The sequence below is a fragment of the Blennius ocellaris genome (genome assembly GCF_963422515.1).
Source record: "Blennius ocellaris genome assembly, chromosome: 21".
Taxonomy (NCBI): Eukaryota; Metazoa; Chordata; class Actinopteri; order Blenniiformes; family Blenniidae; genus Blennius; species Blennius ocellaris.
In genome coordinates this window covers 6,022,500-6,049,163 of record NC_137670.1, presented here as the reverse complement: position 1 = coordinate 6,049,163, position 26,664 = coordinate 6,022,500, and the positions used below count along the sequence as shown (strand labels likewise).

General features: G+C 41.0%; 2 protein-coding genes across 2 annotated transcripts; both read right to left on the bottom strand.

Annotated features, from left to right (window-relative positions):
• Positions 1 to 7,565: 7,565 nt before the first annotated feature.
• Positions 7,566 to 11,540, bottom strand: LOC308145736 (transmembrane protein 100-like). The gene is made up of 2 exons (XM_080517264.1): positions 11,440 to 11,540; positions 7,566 to 9,810 (listed from the first exon to the last, which is right to left on the bottom strand). The coding sequence occupies exon 2, from the start codon at positions 9,765 to 9,767 to the stop codon at positions 9,309 to 9,311; it is 459 nt and encodes a 152-aa protein (XP_080373390.1). The 5' UTR covers positions 9,768 to 9,810; positions 11,440 to 11,540; the 3' UTR covers positions 7,566 to 9,308.
• A 3,652-nt stretch (positions 11,541 to 15,192) lies between these two features.
• Positions 15,193 to 25,117, bottom strand: LOC308145546 (uncharacterized protein; the record flags this gene model as incomplete). Its single annotated transcript, XM_080517013.1, has 12 exons — positions 15,193 to 15,944; positions 16,357 to 16,524; positions 16,649 to 16,745; positions 17,089 to 17,127; positions 17,249 to 17,389; positions 17,554 to 17,616; positions 17,724 to 17,764; positions 18,005 to 18,064; positions 23,992 to 24,159; positions 24,435 to 24,531; positions 24,758 to 24,796; positions 25,001 to 25,117. 12 exons carry the CDS (start codon positions 25,115 to 25,117, stop codon positions 15,658 to 15,660), a joined length of 1,317 nt encoding a protein of 438 aa, XP_080373139.1. The 3' UTR covers positions 15,193 to 15,657.
• Between the last annotated feature and the right edge of the window lie 1,547 nt (positions 25,118 to 26,664).

The following is a 26,664-nucleotide window of genomic DNA, read 5'->3' as shown; positions in this document are numbered from 1 at the left end:
TGTAACAGTTTTACACCGATGCATCATACTTCCTGGATGCTATAATCAGATGTTACAGAAACATGCATGAATTGGGTTAACGTTTGCACATGTCTGAACTAAATGTTTAGCATGCAAGAGATGTTTTATGTTGATAAATATGACCACTGTTCCATGCATTTGTCTGGACCTTGGGTGTATGGTTGTGAAATCCGGACGGCGCTGAATGTTACTTGAACTAAAGACATAATGAGAGCCCGCTGTCACACTAGCTTTACCCGACACTCAGAAAGACGTAGATGAATTCCTCAGCTCTCATGAGACCAACATTTCTGTGGGAGAGATCGATGGTCCAAAGATTTCAGGCAGTAATTTCAACAGTGATCGAAGAAAGTTAAAACTTTGGAGTCATTGGTGTTAGAAGGGTGTGATGCTTCAGTTTTCTTAGTCCTTGGTGTTTGGAGTTTGTCTCAAAAGTTACAGAGAAACATGAAAACAGCAGCAGCAGTTTATTAACCAGTGAATAATTAACCCCAAACTGGTTATCCTGAGGCCCCCCGACTTCATGTCTTCTCTTTTGCTGCATGAAGCTTAGAACCGACCAGTAAACCACTAACAACACCCCCCCCCCCAATCGCACAGATGAAGTGAGCTGACAACATAAACCCTTTGCTGACAGTGAAGTTAATGAATGGACGGACGAATCCCTTTGACGTATGGCGGACAGCAGTACTAACCCTTTGGTGGCCCCGGCAGTGGCGGGGTGGGGGTAGGGGTTGGGGGGGTGGCAGCAGATGTTGGTGTTAGTGGAGATTTGATGGTGTTAAAGAAGCCGATGGAGAATGTCTGATGACGTTAGTTCGAAGGGAAATCCTCCGACTGAAACATCCTGTTTATGTCTTACTGACAGATTCTTCATACAAGCTCGGGAACATATCTTCTCCATCTAATACTTCACTTCACTCTGGATAGCCTGCACAATCTAATTTACTTGGTCACATGATGACATTAATATTACAGGAATCATGTCTCAGGTGGTGTTCAGGTACTCTGTTGTGTAGCACAGGTACAAGGTTTTAAGTTGGAATCATGCAGGTCTAATCACTGCAATTTTTTTCTTTCAGGGCTTCAACCTCACCTACAAATCCCAGAATCCCCCTGTGCTACACCCTTTAGACTCCACTCTGCTGCTGGGATTCCTACAGGCTGATGAGAACCTGATGAGGGTTGACCCTCCTCTGGATATACGTGGATAGCAGAATCTCAATAACAATGGCTGACTGTGGATTATGAAAGATAACCAGAATTGTGACAATTGGCTGCTAATAGTGGCTAGTGGTGGCTATTTCACCCTCATACTGATTGGACTGTATGTGAGTCAAAGCAGGTATGTGACTTTTTTCTGAGAAAAAAAGGAGCCATAATCACAGACACACAGCATCACTTTGCATTTTCAGGTCATGCCACAAAGAAAAGTGGCAACGTGAGTGTTGAGCTAAAACCACACAAACAGAGTCGATAAAACTCTTGAAACAACAACAAGAGATGAATGCAGCATTAACTTCTATTGACTGAAGGTCAAGCGGTGACATCACAGATGCGGAAAAAAATGGCAAACTGGCACTTTAATCCCTCTTTCCTTCCTGAAATGATGAAATCCTCCTCCACCAAAAAGACTCTCGCCCTGACGCCGTCCCCCGTCCAGGGTCGGTCCCCTCTGCTCATTGGCTGTGGCGTTGCCTGACGGATGATCCTACCCCCACCACCAAGTCGTTGGTGTGCTCGTGCCACCAAGGCCCTCGATGGGACAAATCCTCTTACATAAAAAAAAGAAAAAAAAAAAAAAAAAAACAACCTACCACCACCAGCTGAGCAGCCCACCAATGGCGGCCTCCCATCCATCATATTTGTTGCACAATCCCCCTCCCCACTTCATATTTCATGTTAGTGGATTATGTGGAGCCTGTATTAGGAGCATGTATTATGTGTTTCCTCTGCTGCAGTGTTTTTGTCCACTGGGGAACGTTACATAAGCTTCAGGTTGTCGACGGGTGCAGATTTTGTCATGTTCAGGTTTGACCTGTCGGCTCATCTCGAACCGCCACGAGGCTCAAGGGTGCACAGAGCACGCAACGCCGCCGCTAATGCCAATGACTGGAACCCATCTATGACGTAATTCAAACCGCAGAGGGAGGACACACTCGCTCCGAGAAGATACAAGCCTTTTTCAAATTAAAGATGGTTTTTTTGTGTGTGTGTTTTGGAAGTATTAAAAATCTACTTTAACATGATAACAGAACAATCAGAGAAACTTTGTACTGTACTGGATTTGTAGTTTTCATCCTTAAAACCTACAAAATTATAGTTACAAAAACAGATGGTCGACAAACTATGTCTTAAAATAACAGTGTTACTGCAGATGTGTCTGTAGCACCCCTAGAGGTACTTTGATGTATGACAGGAGGTGGAAAAAGAATCACAGTTTATAAAGTGATTGTACTTCAATATTTATTGGAGATACATTTTATATATCCAATATTCTTATTTCAGGGTCCAATCAGAAAACTGTAAGTAATTTTTTTTATACTGTTCAGGATTAAAATTAAAAAAGTGTGTACTGTACCAGTTAAGAAGTTTTCAAGGAATAAAAATTTAACTAAACTTAACAGAATGTCTGAAGCTCAGCAGATCTACAAACATGTTCATTCACACTGTAAACTCCTGAAATCTGAAATTTGGTTTCCATTTATATTAAAGAAAAAACAAAAAATTACATTTTCTACATTCTGAGCTTTTTTATCTTTAAACCGTATAAACTTAATAGTTTAATAGTTACATTAAAAACACAGAAAACCAACAGGGTGATTGATAAAATGCATCCAAATTGAATGCTTATAAAGGTTTATAATTGTGTGGGAGCACTGTGAGACCTGAGTTGACTTTCTTCTTTTCTGACATAATACAAAAAGTTTGATCAATGTGTCTTTATTCTCTGGATTAAAACAACAAACTATTAAACATAAGTATAAAGATCAATTCATGGTTTCCTCAGTGGCTTCATTACTGTTGTTCTGGATGAAAACTAAAGTGTGTCTAAGTAGTGGTTAGCTTTCGTAATAATCACTGAAGTTGAGTTTGAAAAGTGTTGTAATGAGTTTTTTTTTTTTAAAGGTGTACATGTCATTTTAAAACTGCAACAATAACCACAATATATATTGTACCATGAATAGTAATAGGTTGAATAATCTGTATCAAAATGGTAAAAACCTGGATTTTGAGGATACTGTACACGGTGTTTCTGAGTTCTGAGCTCTTATTTAAGGGATAAATCCTGTTGTTGTTATTTTTTTATGAAGGATCTCAATGTAATAAAATCAGATGTCATTGGAGCAGGTAAAATATCAGAAAACAGACTTCCGTTTGCAGAAAATAATTTTTTTTTCTCTCTCAAATCTTTTGAGGCCCTGTTTACACAACAATGTTTGAAGTGAAAACACTTTGTTTTTGCATTTCAGTTTCAGAAAAACTCACAAAGGAACACCAATGTCATGTAAATGTTCGTCCAAAATGCATTGATTGTTCTCCATTCTCACTTTGCCGAGAGAAGCCATTTTAGGACTGAACTTCAACATGTTTGTTCAGATTTCATTCAACTCTGGTGTTGCAAACAATTAATGTGAAACTCTGCCAATAAATTAAAAAAAGTGCAATCAAATTACTGTGTGTGATGTGTACTGTGTAATCATAGAGCACCCCCCCTCACTGAGTGATGGCATTTCATCCAACATCCATATTATAACAGAAGTGGGCTCTCGGGCCAATGAGGCCAATCAGAATCATTCATTATAGTTTAATCATTTTTTTAAATATTAATCAATATGTACTTATTAGTCATTTCAAATTGTGATTTTCATTTTGTAGCTTTTCTTCTGGTCGTGCAGCTTTCATAAACATGTTTACGTCGATTGTTTTCCGGTCACGTTTCCACCATCTTGTGTTGCGAGGGTCAAAGAAATCAACAGTTCAGGCGCTTGTTGGTTGAAATAAATGGCAATGAAACTGTTGCTTTAACCAATCAGATTTTGAGAAAGCAACACTGGGGTCGTCTCGTGGGAATTAGACAATGTCACCATTTTCACGTCCTTTGATCGGACGGTCAGAGAGCTCGGAAGCCACATTATAGTGACCTGCACAAGCTAAACTACATTTATATATGTTTTATGGGTGAAGCCATTTGACTGCTACTGCAACATTTATGTGCTCTGTTACTCTTTCCTGAGTCAAACACAGTTTTTGAGTTTGGCGTTTGTCCACACCTTTATTTGGTCATTCTGGTTCAGGGTCTCTGCAGACTCCTTAGACCAAAGCAGTCCAGTTTCTATTCCTTTCCCTCCCCTCCTCTTCTGGAAGTGATTTGAAGTGTGGAGTTCATGGAGCCGCAGAGGTTAAGTCTTCATATCCTCCTGCTGCCTGCAAACTAATATCCTCTCTTCCTCAGAGGAGTGTGTGGACCAGAGGCCGCCTGAGGTCACACCACTGCAGGCCTATCAAATTTAAACCTGCCTTTGCGGCTTAAATTCAACCACAGAGTGGTCAAATCCGAAGATCATCATCAGGATGCTGGTTCAGATGGTTGTTATTCATGTGTTGGCGCCGGGACACCCCCAGATTCCTTCGATCAAAGGCTGTGGACCCCCTCTCCCGTCTCTGATCGGCTAAAATATGACAATGAAGACAAGCGTTGGTGGACACGCCCACTCTCACCACACACACACACACACACACACACACACACACACACACACACACAAAGAAAACTCACTTCGATTTCAGTTATATAAATGGTTGCGATGGTTCCAATAAAAGTGTGGATACAAATTTGATCCCATTGTTTCCATAGTTTGTGAATTATCGATATTAAACACAAAATTGCAGTGTGTGTGTGTGTTTAATAATAAGGGATTACGTGCTACATTTGAACCACATGCCTCGTTTTATTTGAGTATGAATTAAAGTGTATCATCAGCCAAAAAAAAATCATCCTGCTTTGCTTTTACTTTGATAGGAAACACACATCTCAGAGCAAATATGGTTTAACATGAACACGGTCGTATCATCAGCAAATTAATTGATCGTGACGATGATGATGATTGTATTGTGGTAGGAGGATGATGAGGAAGTCTAATGAGGTCAGATGTATTGGTCTCCGTGATAAAAAAAAAAAAAAAAAAAAACAGTCGTGTCGGTTCGGCTCTCTGATGGCTTATTTTCTCCGCCTGCAGCTGACCTTGACTCTCCTGTGATGACGGAGCGATCTCACGCCTGAGAGGGAATTAGTTCAAAGTTTCAGAGGGTGTGCAGGAACAGAAACGCCTTCCTGCTCTGAGCCCGATTCCCTTTAAACGGCTGCCGAGTTGCCATCGCTTTGCGTGCCAGGCCTTTTCCGTGTGTGTGTGTGTGTGTGTGTGTGTGTGTGTGTGTGTGTGTGTGTGTGTGTGTGTGTGTGTGTGTGTGTGTGTTGGGGGGGGGGGGGTGTTACACCTCTGGTCATTCGGGCTGGTCACTGTGTTACAGGAAGGGAAGGGAGGGTCGGGATTTCCCCTCTGAACCCTCCTCACACGACCCGAGGCCAAACACTGAGAACCAAAACCACTTCTGCCATATTTTAACGTCTAAACTGTGAGCTGTGATAAAATTTTGACTGAACATAGACAGAACAACACAAGTCATATATATATATATATATATATATATATATATGTAGTTTTAGATCCGTTTCTGGACTGGTTTGTGAGAATAGTTAGAACCGGATCTTTAACATGGTTGTGGATTGGTTTAGCACTGGTTAAAGATTGTTTGATCAAAAAATTCAAACAGGTCCAAACTTCCCTTTTGAGACTGTACAAAGTGTCTTATTCAGGTTTTTGTTGGCATGTGCGAATGTAATATGAACAACCTCAGAGCAAACAAAGCTTTGGACCCCCTTCTGGGAGCTCTGGTGCCCCCTGTTGGAACCCCCCCCCCCCCCCCCAAGATCATCTCAACGTTTGTTTTCTCTGGTTCTTGTGTTTCCATCGCAGCAGAGGAGCAGTGCGTGTGTGTGTGTGTGTGTGTGTGTGTGTGTGTGTGTGTGTGTGTGTGTGTGTGTGTGTGTGTGTGTGTGTGTGTGTGTGTGTGTGTTTATGGTATTTCCCAGCTATTTTCCCGGAGGAAAGACTTTAGCAGAGGAGGAGAGCGAAGCTCGGAGATGATTGGTGTTTAATTTGAGGGTCATGTGGTAAAAACTGTTTGTTAGCTTAGCAATAGCCGCCCCTACAATCATGTTCTGTGTGTTATCGGGCGGCGTGTCGAAGTTGATGCGGAGTGTTCCTGTGTTCACGCTGATCCTCAACGAGTCAATCAGACAGGAGCTGTTGAGTCTGAATCTGGAGTTTAATGACACAAATATCACAAGTTTACAGAATAAATAACGAGACACCTGCTGAGCAAAGAGATTCGGGTTGTGCCTCAATATACAAGTTTCATAAGTGAATACATTTGGATCTATATGTTCATACTGCAGGTCTTGATGCTCAATTCAGATTTTTTTTTGCTGGTATTTCACTTTAAATTTTAAACACAATCTCTATCATAATGCCGTGTGAACGTGAGCAGGCCCTATGGTTTATATATATATATATATATATATATATATATATATATATATATATATATATATATATATATATATATATATATATATATATAAACTGTCTATTTAAGGCATCAATTCACTCAATTCCAGGATGTTTTTTTCTGTGGGTTTTTTTTAAGGTTTTCATCACATCATATCGATAAGGGAGGAGGTCTAAATTATACCCAGAGTAGTGACCTTCAGGGTTAGTCTTTTTCTATTCTTCCTTTCAGATGCTACGTTTGTTTGAAGAGACCATTTTTGGAACTTATCTTGAAAGCACTGAATGTTAAAAATTCCCTTTTACAAAACAAAAATTCTTAAACATGAAGCATTTTTAAGAACTTCCCTGTTGATGTGATTTACAAAAATTTTTTTTTATCTGTTTACTGTTGTATTTACACTTTATATCAAACCTTTAGTTAATAAAAACAAATGCAGCAGAATTTAACTGTAAACATGAGTAGAAGTTTGTGTGGATGGAGGCCTTGAAATATTGCCATGTCAAAACAAAATGGGGGGGGGAAATGTTTGGGAAGCTCTGCGATTTGTCACCTGCCACTGGTCAGAGTAATTACAACCATAGCAATCAAGAGAAAAAAACAAGAATCAAGGGAGATATTTCCTTTTTGAAAACTACTTTTTTTGTGTGTATTTACAATTATCATTGATAAACCTGCTAAAGAGTGTTTTTGTGTTTAAAATTTCAAAAATTATCAAAGCAAACCTTTCCTTTTTACACATAGATGTGTGTTTAGTTCTTAAACCTTGAATATAACCTCAAAATAATAAAATTTTAACCTGAATTTTAATGATCTTTTTCAGTCGTATCGAATCAGGTCAAACTGCACTAACCAGACCCAAAAAGGTCGTGATGCTGCCCCCTTGTGGCTATTTACATAATGACGGCAACAATGTGGTTCAGCAGTGGATAAAATACAAAAAGAACAAGGTTTTTGTACTTTTTAATACTATGTCGTTAATCACATGGACAATTTAAACAAAGTACCGCATTCAGCACAAAACAACCTTAGTGACCAAAAACGTTTCACGTTAAAATCTGATGACGAAGACGAGGAGTTGAACTGTTTTTGCATGAACCCAAAAAGTAAGTGTACAGTTTGTACTGTTTTCATTAAGCTTCCTGAAGAAGAACAAACATATTCATGAGAAAAGTCTGACTTCTTGAGTTTTAGAATCATAACATATTACGTAACAGAGACATAATACATAATATCATGACCATTATTATTACTTATATTTTCTTCTTTCTGACTAAAAGTCCTCCGATGGCACTATGAAATCAAGATTTGCTGCATTTGGGACCACAAATGGTACTTAAAGCAGACGTTTAATCACAGAGACATAAAATGATAAGAAAACAAAGGAAATAAACTGCCACATTTGTGGTTAATAGCACGTTTTGTTTGTTTGCATATTTAACGTTTTTCTTGTGTTTTTGTGTCAAATCAGAAACTTCCTGCAGATTGAACTCAAAATCAATTTACAATTCTAATCTAATGTCAAGAGATTACAAAAAAACCTGTACATAAAAAACAAGAGTACCTTCATTGTGTCTTTCATAGCTTATTAGCAGCATGTTGTGAGTTCAGCTTGTTGATATCATCAGCGAGCTTTTAAACTGCGGCTTCAAACTCTCACAACATCCAGATTTTACAGATTTTTACTGACATAAATAACTGCTTTTCTTAATGTTTCCTGTCAAACTGAGGGCTGTCAGAAATTTGGTCCATGTTGTTATTTGGGTTTTTGCATAGATTTTGACTTTTGAAATCAACCATCAGGACAGAATTTCCTGCCATATAAACAATTTTCAAAGCAGTATAGTGGAATTATACTTAGAAAAAAAAAATGTACATAGTGAGATTGAGTAAAAGGAAATCAAACTGTGGTTTAACTTGAATTTTTGGAAATTAGATTTACTTCTACTTGTCCACAGGCAGCAAGATGGACCAAACCATTGTGAGGCCGATAAAGAGGGGGACACAATGCTTTTTGTGTTTAATATTATCCTATGTTAAAAAAAATGTTTTTTAATATAAGCATTTAACAATACATAGTTTCAAGATATTGTATATTTTGGGGAGGAGTTAACTTTTTTTTATGAAAGTTAAACAACCCACCCTTTGATGCAAATAAACCTGGTTTTGATGTCGCTCTCCTTTTAGGCGGGCAACAAACCAAAAATATTCAAATGTGCTATTTTGTTCTGTTTCTTCATCAGGGTAAAGCTTTAACAGCTTTGAAATAACTTTTCAGTCTGAAAGTAAACATCTTCAGGATGAAAAGGTCTTAAAAAATAGAGAGAGAGAGAGAGAGAGAGAGAGGGAGAGAGAGAGAGAGAGTTCCAAGTAGTTAAAAAACGTCCCCATCGGCGAAAAATCCATAAAAATCCATCACATGCTTCTTGCCATGTCTGATTTGTTTGGAGAGACGTGACAATGATGTTGGTTGAACCAGAAAAATCCAGAGATTAAATTAAACCTCCAATCCACAGTCAGGATCTTCTTCAAGGAATAACCGTCAAAATCGTTATCAAGAAACTTTTCTTTGTTCTGCAGGCGGCGTCGGTAAAGTCTGAGCTTCGTACTTCCTTTTTTCCTGCTCGCTGCTTCCCACCCCTCCTCCTCCACGGTCAGGCCACGCAGTACCCCTGGCTGGCCAGCAGGGCGGTCTGACTCTCCCTGCGCTTGTCCTTCTTCTTCTTCCTGCGCCGCAGCTTCCAGCAGAGGGCGCTGGAGCCCAGCAGGCCCAGCCCGGCGCCCAGCAGCACCAGGCCCAGCACCGAGATGGTCGACCCGTGCGAGTTGAAGGTGTAGGCCACGCCGGTCACCACCACGCCGGCGATGAGCACCACCACGCCGAACGGCACCGTGCAGCGGCAGCAGGACATCTCGGCGCCGCCGGTCGCCGCCGTCAGCTGCACCTCGTTGATGTGGGGGACGCGGGTCACCACCAGGCCGTGCTGGTCCTTCCTGGGCAGGTCGCGGCTCAGCTTGTCGGCGGAGACGGACGGCGGCACCCGGACGCCACCTTTGCCGCTGTGGTGGTCGTCTGGCATGGCGATCTTACTGGCGAGGAACAGGTGAGCCATCTGGGTACTGGTGTCGGCGATCAGCCAATGACAGAGCAACTGGCTGGACACAGGAAGTGAAATAGCTCAGTTGTATTATTGTATTATGAGTAGTAGTAGTGTGTGTGTAGTTTAATTACAAAAACGACCAACAGCGCCAACTCCTGGCCTGGCAGGCTCACTGCATCGTTTTCATAATTTCTACCGTTCGTGTGTAAACGGACATCGATTTCAAGACATGGCCGTGCAAACTGAAACTCTCAGAGCAGCAGATCAGATCACAAAGGAGTGGGAAAAACCAACAGGGGCGTAACCAGCTGGAAGAAGACGCCGCCCGGCGTTAACTTCATTTCCCCGGCCGCTCAATGACATTTGCGCTTCGAATTAAAACAAACGAAGAGGATTCAAATAAACAAAAAACACCCTGTTGGAAGTATTTCTACTGCGTAGGAGGACTGCAATGACCGGGGGGGGGAGCTGAAGATGAACTTTTCAAACCATCAAACAGGTTCGCGGTGGAAAACAGAAGCTTTCTCGTTGGTTTACAAGATTAGAAAAAAAAAAAGAATAAGGAAATAAAAAATTAAAAAAACCTTAATAATGACAAGAGAGGATAAAGCAAGACAAATCTAAAGAATAAAGGTTTAAGGTTGATGAGAAAATAAATAAATAAATATGTTAACAATATATAAATGTTGAAAATTAAAACAAAAGTCCCCCCCAAAAAGTGACTAATTAAAAATAATTTAATGTTTAAACATCTTAAAATATGAAATACTTCGAAATGACTTCCATGGATACATGAATGTAAATAAATAAGAAAGAAATACAAAATAATTCAGTTTAAAAAATGTCAAAAAAAAAAAAAAAGTTCAAATGAGGCTCATAAAAAAGGCAAATGTATTTTTATTTCCAAAAAGTCAAACTATGATGAATTAAGATAAATTAAAATGAAAGTTCAAATATCACGGAAATAGCCAAAAGATCATATCTTCCAACTTTTTGGATGCAATGCCACTAAATTCAAAGTTTATCATCCAATAATGAGAAAAGTGTTCATTTATTAGAATGATGTCAGTTTTCTGGGTGCCACTGGCTTTGTAAACAGTGAAATAAGTGAAACATGTTCATAAATGACAGCGAATAAAGATAATGTGGCTTTTGCTGCAGCTTCATATAAAAAATACTGAGAAAAGTCAAGATGTCGAGAGGGTTTGTCATCTCTGTGTGAGAAAGTGGAAGAAACGTTGCGAATTGATCCTTTGCAGCTGTCACGTGATGCAGACCAGTGAAAATACACTGATTTGAAACAGTTACACTTCTTCCTCCCCTCTTTTTGACCATGTAACACCCATATTGTAAAATTGGAGTGTGGGTCATGTGGACTCTGGATTACTCATTTGGATGTTTGTCTTTTTTTTTGTATTCTGTTTGTTCGTTTTTTTGGACATTGTTCAAAAATACATATATAAAATAAAACTCAAACACCGATATAACAGATAAAAAAAAAAAAGAAAGTGTAACGTTGATAAAATGCAGAGTGAAAACCGATAAAACACCCAGATTAAAAAAAAAAGACGGAGTGCAAACAGAGATAAAAACAAAACTAAAACAGATAAGAACAAAGATACAACACAGTGATCAGAAGCATCAGATGTTTGGAGTCGTGCTGCAGAATCAGAAACAAACTCACAGTCAGCTGCAGTCAGTCGGAGTCTCCACAGCGTCCTCTCATCACTCCACATCCTCTCAGCTCCCAACAGAATGGACAACATGGATATCAATGGAGAACACCTCTTCCTCCTCCTCCTCCTCCTCCTCCTCCTCCTCCTCCTCCTCTCAGACTGAGGGGAAACACTTTAACTCCTTCCTCTCTGCTTCAGTCACTCTTCTGTTTCTTTAACTCAAAAACTCCTCAAACTTTTTGATATTTAAATGTTACTAATGATTCTTTCTTTCTTTCTTTCTTTCTTTCTTTCTTTCTTTCTTTCTTTCTTTCTTTCTTTCTTTCTTTCAGTCATTCCAGAGACCATAAAAAAACAGATGTAATTGTTGGCCCCTATAGAATGTGTTTCTTAGAAATGCTTTACTGTATTAAAAATTGTGACATTTTCCCAATTGTTAAATATTACAATTATTTTGTAATTATTAAAATACCAGGATGGAAAGTGAGAATCCAGTACAATATATTTGGAAAGTATAAAAATACTCTTAAAAAGTATAAATGCACAAGGGATTTTTTTTCTTTTCAAAAGAATAAACTGACCCACCCTGTCGTTTCTTTCCACAATAATGCATAGATTCATGATAAAACTGCTTCCTGTGTGTTTGTGACCTATTTTGCACACTTTTTTTTCTTCTTTTGCTTCAAACCAAGAGAAAAAAGTGATTTTTTTTCATGGTTCCCAGCAGCAATTTATGGATGCAGGGAATTAAAAACTCGAGAAAAAGAGACCTCAGTTAAGTGAGAAGTGCACAGTGGAGTGAACAGTGGCCCAGGCTGCGCTCCGCGGACACGTCTTCGGACCACCGTGGACGTGAGAGCCAAGCCCCTCGCTGTCCTCGGAGAGGCCGCAGATCAGCAGAATAAACAGAGCCGGGCTGATTCCTCCCACATGTTCCAGCTGCAGGGCGGAGGCGACCACAAACACGATCTGGTCGCTCTACTTTCTGCTCTCACGGGTAAAAGAAGCATCCACAGACAAATGGCTTCGATGAGTGCGAAGGTGGACTGGGAGTCGGGACACTTTGGAGGCAAACATTGCTCTTATTGTCCATCGATATAAGAACTGTTTACTGATTGCCACTGCTTCGACCTCGGCCATTTAAAAAAAAAACCTGATCTGCAAAGCATTTCTTTGTTGAATGACGACGAGTGTAATGACCTGAATGGCTGCAGGTTCAGACAACGCAGCGGAGAGAAGACACTTGAGCATGTCTTGACCAATTTGGGCACTGGGAAGAAAAAATACACTGCGTAGGAGTTGCAGTTAAGCGTTTTGATGTCGAAGAAATTTGTGGAACAGCTTAGCTGCGATGTTGTTTTGATATATTTGTTAAAAGTTATATATCGAGAGGCAAGTGGTTTGACACGGTGGAACAGCGGGAGAGAGAGAGAGAGAGAGAGAGAGAGGTCCTGATGGAGGCCTCGAGGATCCACGTTTGAGTCTCAACAATCGCAGCAATCCAACAACAGTGTTTGCAGGCTGTGGTTTACAAAGTGTTGGTGGTTAACAGAAGCGCTCCCATGCGAAATTGTTGTGCAGTGTTAACAATGATTTTTGGAAAATCCTGGCAGGTGGTGTCGTGGTTTCTTCCTGTATTCAGTCCTGCCCGTTGCGTTCAGACATTTCTCCATATTTTCTGACTCTTTTGAATGAGATTGTTCAATGTCGAATCCGTACGCTCCAATCGTCCTGCTTCTCTTCCAACCTTGAGCCTTCAAGGGACAGTTTACCAGCCGCAGCACACAACACTATGATGAAATAAAGAAACGGCCATCTTTGAATGATTCCATCACTGTTTTTAACTGTTGTCTGGAGCTCAGATTGCAGTGCTGGAGCCACTATAGTGAAAGGGACTCAATCTTTCATGCTGTGGTCCCGGCAGGGTGTCACCCCAGGAGACGCTGGGTAATTGCAAGGCGTCTCGTGGCCCATCGATCTGTGGGGTGGGGGGGATAAGCTCGCCTCCCCCTTCGGGCCGCCCGAATCTCCTCCTGCTCCGCAGCCCAGGCATGATGGGGCCGTCTCTGGAGGTGTCCTGTCCTGCTTCCTGTGCCGAGCAGATGTTCATGACGGGGTAACGGGGTAACGGGGCGAGCACGCGCTGCTCTTCCTGCCTCCTCCAGCTGGGGCGCCGTGCACACGCTGTGTGGAACCGCTGCAGGCTCCGAACTGTGTGGAAACTTCGACTTTGCAGTTTTTTGGTTACTAAGAAAAGCTTCAGTGTGTGTGTGTGTGTGTGTGTGTGTGGGGGGGGGGGGGTTAATCCATGTTGTGGCAGGAAGTGCATCCTGTGTAAAAACTCGCTGAGTAATAATAAGGGGGCTCCTCAGTGGCAGATCTCAGTGATCAAACACACCGTAACACCGTGTGACTGCAATCAGATTCGTCCTGTCAACTACAATAACTTTCTATATATAAACCTGCAACAAGCCAGCTGTTGAGCTTCTGCACAATCACTGTATGTACTGAGCATGGTGAACATTTACCGATTGCTGCCCCCCAGTGGTCAGAACAGGGTATTAATGATCTCATTGCCTCATCCCCTCAGAGACTGGCCCTGGTTCTTGGGCGACGCCTCTTGTTTTTGTGTCTGTGGTGGTTTAACGAATACAAATTTTGTCTACTACAGAGTACCGATGCGAGTACTTAATAAATGCCATTAAGTCTAATTCGTACTCCATATACAAACGACTCCCCTTCCTTGTGTCTTGATTGCTGCTGCCAGCTCTGATGTGTTTCACCTGTGCCTGAGTGTGTGATTGTCTCCACCAGGTGACAGCAGTTATATACGTGGCTTCAGGCTCAGGTCGTATTGCCAGTTTGTCTGAATTCTCTGTGTCAGTCATTGCAGCCATTCTGTTGCCGTTGATTTTACGTAATCTGTAATTGCACAAGACACGTGGTGCTCCAGCTGCACCAGGTTTGACCTTGGTTGGGTTGTTGTGGGGGAAGCTTGCCTGGCGACCACTCATAAGTCAAAAACTCTTAATGTGCTGAAAGCTCATGTGCTCAGAAAAAAAAAAGATCCTGTTGAAGGAGAATCACAAGCCTGGGCCATCTCACTTTAACTATTCTCACTGGAATTTGCAGTTTTTGAGAAGACGAAATGCCAGGATTGTCTCTGGATGATCAAACTTTTCTTGGCCTATCAAGAGAAGTGTATCAAAAAGGAAACGGCTTGGTTGCCATTAACATTTCACTCCTCCAGGCAGCGTCTTTCAATGACATGTCTTTGGAGAGGAGAGGGAACCTGACACGAAGAAGCACTACATTGATCTCATGCAGAAAATGGCGATGCAGAGTCCTCCTGTCCATCGGAGAAGCATTAGGTCATTTTTTTGTTTTGTCTGTGTGTCTCTTCATATACATTCATAGTGTGTGAGAGCCATTTGCTTTTGTGATGATATTATTTTCTTTACACCTGGAACAGTACAATTTTATATTAAGATAATATACCAGTTCAATAATCAGAACTGGTCAGTAAAGCACTGAAGACAGGAAGTGAGAACCTCAGTCAGTGTGAGAGTCAATACTAGAGCAGCTACATGAGTGAATGTGTGTGAAATGGAATATTTGATTTCAATTCAAAAAGGGAAAAGCAAAAGGAAACTAAAGAAGACACTTATTGCGGGCTGAATTGCAAAACTAAAACCTATAAAGAAACTGTACTTTCAAAATAAAGACCAATGAACAAAGGTCTGCCATTTCATCAGATTTATTTCACTGTATTTCCCCACATGAAAAGAATCGGGAATTAGAGAGAAAAATGTCAAAGAAAATAAAGACAATCTTATGAGAGAAAAGTCATGTGACAATCACTTCCTGTTTCAAAGCCAAACTTTCTTTCAATTTTTATTTTGACAGGAAGACAAGATACGGACATTTTTGATGGTATATTAATAAGATTTTGATTCAGTTTGGACTTGATTTGACGTTACATGTATTTTCTGCTCTCATCGTGTCGACGTTGTGTTGATCAGCTTGTCATCTGATGTAAGATTGTTGGGATTCTTATACAAGTTATAATTGGGACACTATATGAACTGATACAGCTTTTGAAGTCACCCCCAGAAGTTCCCGCAGATTTAAGCATGATTTCTTTTGGTTGTGAAGATTATAGCATGATTTCTTTTGGTTGTGAAGATTATAGCATGATTTCTTTTGGTTGTGAAGATTATAGAGCGTTAGTGATCCTTCGGACCACGATGCTCTACGGGTGGCGAATGAGGGCGGAACATCATAGTGAAACCCCGCACCGAGTAGCTGAAACCTTTCCAGCGTGACCAAATGATTCCGTTAGAATAGTGATCGCAAACGGGCCCCCACTGATAAATCCCAGTAGGATTGGTGTTGTAGCAGGCGCTGTACCAGAATGCTCCGAGGTAACGTCGTGCACAGTTTGTACTGCTGCGGTCCTGGTCGTTGTCGAAGGTGGAGAACTTCTGTCCATCGTGAAAATTCAGAGAGTCTCCTGTAAATAGACACAGATACCAGATAATGAAGAGCCACACTTTTCCAATAAAGAAACCAGAAAGTGGTTTCATCCTTATTTCTTCATGTTTGAGATACCAAGCCTTTTTACATGACTGATTCTTTTCCGACATCTGGAGTTTATTCGAGTGACTATGTAAAGAACATAATGTGTAATTTTCCTTTTATCAGTAATATGATAAAAGAAACCAGATGAACACTGATAGTTCTCTCTGAAGTCTTCGTGTATTTATGTCCATGAATAAAATACATTTGTTTTCTCTCGATATGTGCATTTATGTAAACCAGAAGAAACCACCAGGATTTCAGGGAAATAAACATACATTGAGACTCCGATCATCCCTCACCCACCAGCGGGTTAAGAAACATCTTTAAAATGACGTGTGACTCACCGGCGCCCCCACTTGTGAATCCTGAGACATGCAGCTTGTAACCATCACACTCAGCGTCAATATAAAAGGAATCGTACTGAGCGTAGACTCTGTTTCCTTCAAAGTCCTCCAGGACGACTCGCAGTTGGTACGATCCGTCCTTGGTGAGGTGGTAGAGCGTCTCCAGACCTGAACACATGTTGATTAAAATATTACTTTAATCTGATGAGATTTGCTGTGTCTGATCAAGAATCAGAGGATGTGGTTCATGATCAGTCTATTCACTGACTATCCATTTAGTCTGAGTCCTCACCAAGCCAGTGCTCTCCATCAGAGTCTCCGAAGCCTTCCTTGTATTGCGCCCAGGGTCTGTAGAAGTTCAATTCGCCATCTTGCCTCCTCAGGAAAACCTGGAAACAAAAAATCCCATAAAACTCTTCACTGAGCCAGAAACTGACTTTATTCCCAGTGGTTGATAAATGAAAATCATGCAACTGTACTGGCTTTTGAAATCAATGAAGCTATAATGCAATAACATTTCAATTGTGTGGAATTTTACCAAAGTTATTATATTATACAATGATTTTGATTATTTCACATTTGCACACAAGTGTGTTTATTTATGCCAAAGTGGTAGAGGTAGTCCAATGTACTTCACCAACTCTTCAGAGATGAAATTTTCCAAACAATTACAGTTTTCTGACGAGTGCACTATGAAGGGCTGAAGGTGCGACAGCAGAGGCAACAACTCACCGTCCATTGCCCCCCATCTGTGTCCATGTCGCAGTACACCTACACACATAACAGGTGAGACAACATGACATGAGAGGAGATACCATCGGATTATAGATGAGGCACAATATGACAGGATTGGATACATTTAGATGACATGAGATGAGGTTAGATATTGCACCTTGACCCCGTCCCCAAACAAAACTGGATAGATGGTGTAGACCCCGCTGGGCAGGCCGATGTCCTGCTCGACGTCGTTGCAGTCGCGTGGCAAGAAGGCCAAACATGTGGTCATCAGAGGAAGGAGGAGGAGAAGCGACAGCTGCTGGAACAGAGGAGAGCAGGACAAGTTCTTGGTGGTCACTGAGAAAGTCCTTCATCGACTTCAATGTTCGACAGCGACCGTCAGTCGTGATCAGTCGCCGCTTTCAGTGCACTCCTGCAGGTGTCAGCTCCCTGTGGAGCTGAACACAGTCACAGACTCACCTTCATGGCGAGAGTCGTTCTGGAGCGATCCGGTGGAAACTGATGTGAGGGGTCACTTTGAATCTGTGAAAAGCTGCAAGAATAAAACAACAGTCGAGAAGAGATTCACACTGTGACTTCCTGCCGCTTCAGTTCGGATCGAATCAGTTCTCTTGTGGGTTTGGACTCACCCGCTGTCTCACAGATTTCTGCTCGTCTTCATCCTGCCACACTGCCTCAGCTCATCGCTTATACCTGGACAGAGCTCAGGGCACCACCGTACACCGACCAATCAGAGAGCAGGACCTTCCTCCTCAGTATTTGCATGACGTCAAAACCTTTGTTTGTCCGAAATAGATCATGGCATTGTTATTAACAGGGCGTTGAAGGTGAGAATAGGTAAGACAGAATGAAGCAGCTGCTGTGAGAATTAAATCAATTCCAATTCCAATTAAAAACATAGTCTACATACCAGAGGCCAGGGAAGGACACACCCCTGACACTGCTGCTGCTGACGGGGAGGAAAAGCTCTCTGCAGGAACAAGCGATCATTCTTACAAGTGTGGAGTTTAGGTCAGTGTATTTCAGGCTTCTGCGCAAATATGCACAAAAATACCAACACAATGGCAAAGTGCTGAAAAGCTCAGGTTAAACTTCAGTCTTTGAAGAGGCGCCCGGCAGGGGTGTCTACTTTGTCCCTCTCTTTTTTGCAATATTCATCAAATCACATGCAGGAGTCGTCAGACAGAACAAAAACATAAAAAGGATACAAACGGCAAATGTAACTCACAGAATATCCCTGAATGCAGATGATGTGTTAGTCTTCCTGTAAAATACATAGACTTCTTCTCTTCTGGAATTTTCTATTAACAAGAATAAATCAGTTGTCTTACCGAATAACTCTGTTAATGTACACTGCATCAAAAAAGAAAGGGAACACTAAAATAACACATCCTAGATCTCAATTAAATAAATATTGCAGTTGGAAGTCTTTATTCAATATTTACTGGAGTGCGTTGAGAGCAAAATAACATAAAATTATCAATGCAAATCAATATTATTATCCCACGGAGGTCTGGATTTGGAATCAATACTCAAAATAAAAGTGTAGAATCACATTGCAGGCTGATTCCAAGTCAGTGAAAATTCCTCAAGACAAGTCTAAATGAGGCTCAGTAGTGTGTGTATGGCCTCCACGATGACCTCCCTACAACGCCTGGGCATGATTCTGACGAGGCGGTAGGTGTTCTCCTGAGGGACGGCCTCCCAGACTTGGATCAGGGTATCAGTCAACTCCTGGACAGTCTGTGGAGCAACCTGTGGTTGGTGAGACAGGATGTCCCAGATGTGCTCAATTGGATTCAGGTCTGGGTTTTTAAGTCATCATGAGTTTCCCTGAACGCTCAGATGAAGACCTTTGAAATGTTGTCGCCGCAAGGAATTGTGGGGCAGCATGAGCTCGTCTCCTTTGTTAAAGGATGCATCAGTGCTTCCTAAGCTAAAGGAGGCTCTAAAGGAAGCAACGAGCTTCCTTTTCTTTGCTTATTGAGAAATCGGTAAGTCCTTATCATGGCCGCCACACAAAACACTTCCGGGGTTAAGAAAAAGTCGATAGGGAGTTACATTGTGTTGTTTAGGTGTTCCCTTTATTTTTTTGAGCTGTGTATCTCCGAGGTTCTGGCGAAACCAGGAAACACGACATACATCAACACCTCTGCCACACTGTGCAATTCACATTTTGCTCACGAATATTTACAAACATTGTCAGAATGAGAAACATCAATCCCATTTGGGGTTGAACACAAGCCACGTTGGTGACACCAGTACCATACAAGGGGAGCCTGCAAGAGAAGGAGAAGGGACTTGGGACACCGAATCCCGACACAATTGCCACCAAGCCAGGTGCAGGCACAATCCAGAACCCCCATGTCCCACAGGCCAGGGGCCCAGCTTATAAAACGTCCCAATTACTTCCTACAGAAAATAAAACCTACGGGTCACATCACCTGCTGTGCAGGCAACACACCTTAATCATGCTTGTGGAGGGTTCATCCCTCTGTGAGAGAGTTCTGGTTTAACTTGTTCTTTGTTTTATTGTCAATTGTCACAATGATTCTTCAGTCACCAATAAAACAGCCATTATCCGAAATATACCACAATAACATGTCCAGTTCAATTTGAAATATTGAAAACTGTGAAGAATCTTCCTTGTTCAACAGTTGAAGTTGAGCTGCCAAACATCGCAATGAAAACCCCAAGAAAAACTACATCTGTAACAATATAAAGGTTATGTAATGAGAATTAATCACACAATCAAAAGTTTAGATCCATTCACAAAGAACAAAGAGTGTCAGAACGCGTCATCTGAAAAGTGTTTCTGATGTTTTTCTCTCCTGTGGAATCTTTTAAAGCCAAAGGCACAGTATGAACTACTGACGTTGCTTGGATATGGAGAGAAACATCTTCATACACGTGAATAAAACCAGTTCACTTGTTCTCTTGGCATAAGTAGTACGAAGTTTGCATACCATAAGAAGTACAACATTTGCATGCATGTGGCTGGGTCATGAATGGATTTTAAAGGTAGTTCGAACCAATGAAACATCATCCGTTCGTCCTTATACAGTGTCATTGAGGAGAAAAAAATCTTTGGTATGAAGAAGATATTGAAAACCAGAACAAACAAAGAGAATAAAGCAGCTGATGCTGGACCGAAATCAATTCCATGACAAGTCTCAATTAAAAACATAGTGTACATACCAGGTTGCAGGGTAGGGAACGCCTCTGATACTCCTGAAACATCTCTGCAGGAAAACACCATGGTTTCCATCAAAACAACTTGTATAAAGTTCTCTAATGATGGATTTCAGAAGTGTTCACGATTTCTGTCTGTTTTCAGTTTTGGGTCCAGAGATGTCTTCTTGATCATAGCATTATTCACCACAAACGATAAAATCCACAATATTCTTCATAATCTACTCCTGCTAGATTCTTTGTTCAAAAACCTTTCTGTTTTCACATCTTATCTGGGTTTTTAGATAGTTTTCTGTTTTATAGAATTTGGAATAATCAATGCACCACAGCATTTAGCTTATTTTTACACATTTACAAAATATCCCATCGATTCTGAGGTTGACATACAGACAATAAGTCATACACGTCACATCACCTGCTGGGCAGGTGACAAACCTCAGTCCTGAGTGTAGTTAATCTCTATGACTCATGAAATGCTATGACACTGTACATTCTCTGTCACACCAAAACATTCAAAGCAACGTACCTATGACATGTTTTAAAAGTGTTTTACCATCCTCATTGGAAGTGTAACTAATATCTTACTTACCTGAGAAGAAGAAAGCAATATACATATGATTTTGGGTTATCTGAAAGGATTTTGTGTTAGGGTTTAGGTCGAGAACAACTTTTCCGATCAACAGAGAAAAGTGACCGTGAACAAGTCCCCATTGGTAAATCCCATTGGGATTGGTGTTATAACATGGCTTGTATCAGAAACATTGTGTGCAATTTGATTTGTTTCTGTCCTGGTCGTGGTCGAAGGTGGAGAACTTCTGTCCATCATGATAACTCAGAGAGTCTCCTGTAGAAACACAAAGATACATTTTCAGCCTCTTTTTCCACAATGCATGTTTCCTTTTGTCTTCGTTGATTTATATCATATCCAGTTCTAAAAATGTGCATTTTAATGAAATAAATGTGACTCACCAGCTCATCAGACAGAACAATAATACGAAAAGAATACAAACGGCAAAATGTAACTCACAGAATATCCCTGTACGCAGAGGATGTGTTACTCTTCCTGTAAACTACACAGACTTCTCTTCCTGAAACAATAAAGTTAATAGACACATTCTCTTGAATTTTTAAATACTCTATTAACTGGAGAAAAATCAGTTGTCTTACCTAATAACCTTGATAAAACTGTTAAATACACACATCACATGGAGGACACTTCCTATGTCACTCATGCAGACAATTGCAACATTCAAAATGATGCTTCTACCCAAGATTTACGAAACGATTCAATGACAACTAAACATTTTGGACAAAATGAAAATGTTATGACTGGGTACAAAGTATTTCAGGAGTAATGATGACAACAGTAATCTTTATTAAAGACTGCAAACATCCGACAAAAATGTTTCTTGACTATTACAAGGAATTTTGCGAATGTTATCGTGTGTGGTAAACAGACTGAAAACAAGCCTAAACTAGCGCATGACCACAGAGACACTTCTGAAATCCATCATCAGAGCACAGCAGGAAACGAAGGGCTTCATGGGAACCACGGTGTTTTCCTGCAGAGATATTTCCTCCCACTCAGCAGGAGGATGACAGACGTGAGCCCCGCCCTTCCTATTGGTATGTACACTATGTGTTAATTGAGCCTGTATAACGTCATCCAAAATAAGCTGCTGGTTTGTTCTGACTATTAATATCCTCCCAATAAGAAAGAAATGGATCTGGAACATGAGGTTTAATGAGGATTTTAGGTCATACAATTGCTGAGAAGTACAGTCCTGCTCTGATTGGTCGGCCGATGGCTTTCTGAACGTTTTCATTGATGAACGCTTCTGAAAACCATTGTCTGTGGACACTGTTGGATCCTGAATGAGCCCTTGAATAAGGCAGTGGACCAGCTCTCCTCAGTCTGACCCGGATTACAGAAATGAACAAAGTTCTGTTTAAATGTGTGATGATGACATTCTCTACATCACATTTTCCCCACCTTGCTATTTGAAGGTGGGGAAGAATCTGAAGGATCTGAAGAATCAATGTGACAGTCAACAATACAATAAAGAACAGGCTAAACCAGAATATGTAATTGCATTTCATGACTCATACAGGGATGAACCATAAGCAGGAATTAGGTGTGTCACCTGATCGACAGCTGATGTGACCTGGACATTTTACAGTCTATAAGTCAACCTCATAGTTTATGGGACTTTATCGAAATGTGTAAAATTATGTTAAATATAGTGGTGGGGTCGATGATTCAAAATACGACTTAACAGGAATACTATAGCCCAAGAAAACCAATGAGATGTACAAACCGAAATATCTTGGATGTGACGAGGGGTTACATAAACACACAAAAAGAAAACCACCCAAACCAACAACAGCTGCACAATCAGACCAACCTGAAACCTGAGCAGCACTTACTGAACATAAACAAATACATCTATGAACAAAACAATCAAGGCAAACACATGAGTTAATGAATTCACCGTTATGTTGAATAACAGCAGAAAACAAACAAGGATACCTGGATAGTGTTATAATGATAATTCTACTGGTGCATGTATATTCTACTGGTGTGTGTGTATATATATATACAGATAGATAGATAGATAGATAGATAGATAGATAGATAGATAGATAGATAGATAGATAGATAGATAGATAGATAGATAGATAGATAGAAGAACGTATTTCAGTCTGGTTGCCAAAATAAAAGCTATAAACAAACGTACTTTCAAAATAAAGACCAGTAAACAAAGGCTGCCGTTGCATAAGATTTATTTGATTATGTTGGGTTTTTCCATGAAAAAACAGAAAGAGAAACATCAAAGAAAATAAAGACAACCCTATGATCAAACAAAAGTTTGTTTTACTATTTTCTCCCTGGTCTCCTTTGCTCATATAAAATAGTTAGGATTTTCTTTGTCCAGCAGCCACGAGGAGGCTGAATTGTGACTGGTGCTATGTGTTTAAAGTGAAATAGAAGCCTTTTAAGTCACCCTGTGACTTCCCATAAAGTTCAGAATCAGAGTCTTATTTTTAAAGATTGGTAAACTTTAGAAAGAGACCTTCAGGTTTAGAAATTTAAGCGGGGACGGATCATCATTTTAGTGGCCTTCAGAGAGTATCTGTTACCCCTAAACCTTGCCCAAATAATTCCATTGGAAAAGAAGTCGATAACGGGTCCCCATTGGTAAATCCCGTTGAGATTGTTGCGATAGCAATTATTGTACCAGAATGCTCCAAGGAAAGTTTGTGCGCAGTTTCTGCTGCCGCGGTCCTGGTCGTTGTCGAAGGTTGAGAACTTATTTCCACTGTGATAACTCAAAGAGTCTCCTGTAGAAACAAAGATACGAGACGATGACGATCCACCTGCAGCTAAAGGACTAAAACATGTGATGCCGAGTTATCAGACATTATAAAATAGTTTTTCACAAAAATGTAGTCCCATGTATGTAAACCTGCAGCTGTCATGAATGTGCCACTGAAGGCTGTTAAGTCTCTCTTATTTTGAAATATAATTTTCCTTTTGGTCTTCATTGTATTTGTAATGGATTTCTCTCTGTAAATGTGAATTTTAATTAAATAAATTTTAGTTTTAAACACCATTAAATTGTTTTTAATCAGGATTACTTCTAAAAAGATGCACAGAACCAAACATTCAGTTTATAAACACCTTGAAAAGAATGTGTGACTCACCAGCGCCCCCATTTGTGTATCCTGAGACATGCAGTGTGTAACCATCAGTCTCGTCATCAATTTTAAAGGAATCATACTGAGCGTAGACTACGTTTCCTTCAAAGTCCTCCAGGACGACTCGCAGTTGGTACGATCCGTCCTTGGTGAGGTGGTAGAGCCTCTCCAGACCTGAGCACATGTTGATTAAAACAGCATTGAGTAAACACTCTGCTCCTGCTATCTGGACAGCAGCTGTGTAACATTGTAGCTTCATATTTTCTCCACAATTAACCAGAAAGGATAGTAGATTGAGGTTGCTTCTCTAAAAAAAATTATGGGACGATTAAAACACAGTTTGGAAAGTAACCAGTCCAAATTGTTTAAAAAAACATTAAGAAACTAAATGATTGTATAATATAAGTCTCAAAATACAGATTAGCTGTTGGTTTAGTCTGAGTCCTCACCAAGCCAGTACTCTCCAGCAGGGTATCCGAAGCCTTCCCTGTAATGCAGCCAGGGCCTGTAGAAGTTCAAATCGCCGGTCCGCCTCCTCTGGAAAACCTGGAAACATAAAAACCTCCCCTTCAAGCCTGTACTTACTAACTTTACTTTTTACTGACTTGAGTTACATTTCCAAGTCCAAATTTGAAAAAAAAAAATTATATATAAATTAAAAATTGCTTGGACCATGATCATACTTCAGGGAGGAATTTCTCATATTTGTAATTTTTTTCTGACAAGTGCACTATGAAGGGCTGAAGGTGCGACAGCAGAGGAAACAACTCACCGTCCAGCGCCCCCCGTCTGTGTCCATGTCGCAGTACACCTACACATAGAACAGGGGAGACAACATGAGGAGATACCATCGGATCCAGGATTACAAAGGAGGTTACATTGAACCAGATGAGAGAGTCAAATTTGATGACATCTAAAGATAATGGCTTGGAATGATGACGATGAGACGACATGAACCACAAGTTACTACGAGACGGGATAAAACAGAAAGAAGACATGTGAGTAGACTGTGTACCGGCACCGGGCTTCCAAACTCAATTGGATAGATGTCGTAGACCCCGCTGGGCAGCCCAATGTCCTGCTCCACCTCGTGGCAGCTGTGCGGTCCGACGGAGGCCAAACATGTGGTCATCAGAGGGATGAGGAGCAGGAGCGACAGCAGCTGGAACAGAGGAGAGCAGGAGAAGTTCTTGGAGTTCACTGAGAGAGTCCTTCATTTCACAGCTATTGAGATAAACCCTGTTTACAACCTTCCTCCTCAGCCAGAACGTTGGGACACGCCACTGGCCTGGATAACGCCACCAAATGTTGTGCAGTGCACTTTTCCCAGTCCAAGACTCACCTTCATGCTGAGGGTGGTTCTGGAGCGATCCGATGGACACTGATGTGTGGTCGCTTTGGATCTGTGAAGAGCTGCAAGAATCAAGCGATAGTCCAAACGTCAGGGTTTTCCAGAGGAGATTCACACCGTGACTTCCCGACGCTTCAGCTCAGAACGAACCAGTTCCCCGGTGGGTTTGCACTCACCTGTTGCTTCAAAGAGGTCTGCTCGTCTTCATCCCACCTCATCTCTTATATCTATATGGAGCTCAGAACACCGCCACAGGCCAGCCAATCAGAGAGCTTCTGCATAATTTTAAATAGGCCATACGTTGTCATTGTGAGGGCAATTAAAGCAGCTGGTGATGGAATGAAATCAATTCCATAGGTAATAATTTAAACATAGTTTACATGCCAAGGTATAGGGCTGGGAACACACTTTGAATACTTCTGCTAAGCGGGAGGGCAACATAATTTTCTAAAGAGTGGAGTCATGTGGTTTTTCCAGTTCCATTGGAGGGTTTCTCAATAATTCTGAGCCTTGCTGGAATTGAACTCTGACAATGAGACAAGCGTTAAAGGAACATTAATGACGAGGCCTTTGTGAGCCGACCTGGAAACACATCAAACAAATTTATAAAAATGGGGACGTTATGTCTGTTGGGGAGCATTTTCACAGTTGGTGGTTAGTTCCTGGGAAGTTTGATTCAGATATCCAGAGTTTAAAATATTGCGTTGAATCACACGTACGGAATACCTTCATCGTCCATACCGCAATTCCTAAACTCTTTTTGAGTGATATTTTTGGGAATGTCTGTGGTCGAGGGAGTTTGTTGAAACACCTGCTGATTGGGCCCCGTGATCCATATCTATTATGGCGAACAACATAATTAAACCCATTTGAACAGTTTTTACCCAAAAAAGCTAACCGCATCAAACTATTCTAAAGAATTTTTAGTCCGTGGAAACTTCAGAGCTCGTATTTCCAAACTTCCCCCTGTTGCTGTATTTTCTATTTATTCATTAATCCTGCTGTCTGGTGTTTCAGACAATACAAAATGAAATGTTACTTACTACTAAATCTGGGCACCTTAATTGTCATACTTGAACTTAAGGTAAATTTTCAACTTAATCCATTTTCCACACAATCGTCATTGGCTGAGAGTAAAGGAATATAGTAGTAATTGTGAGAACCACGTAGCGTCGTCTCTCAGGATGGCCTGCGTCCGAGCCCAGATCACCTGACTGCCATTTCTGAAGCTCTTTTTCCAGGGCATGACGTTCTGGTTCAGCGAGTTTCTGCCGGACTATGCGACAGTAGCAGAGCCACTGTGGGAGCAGGGACACCCAGGCTGAGTG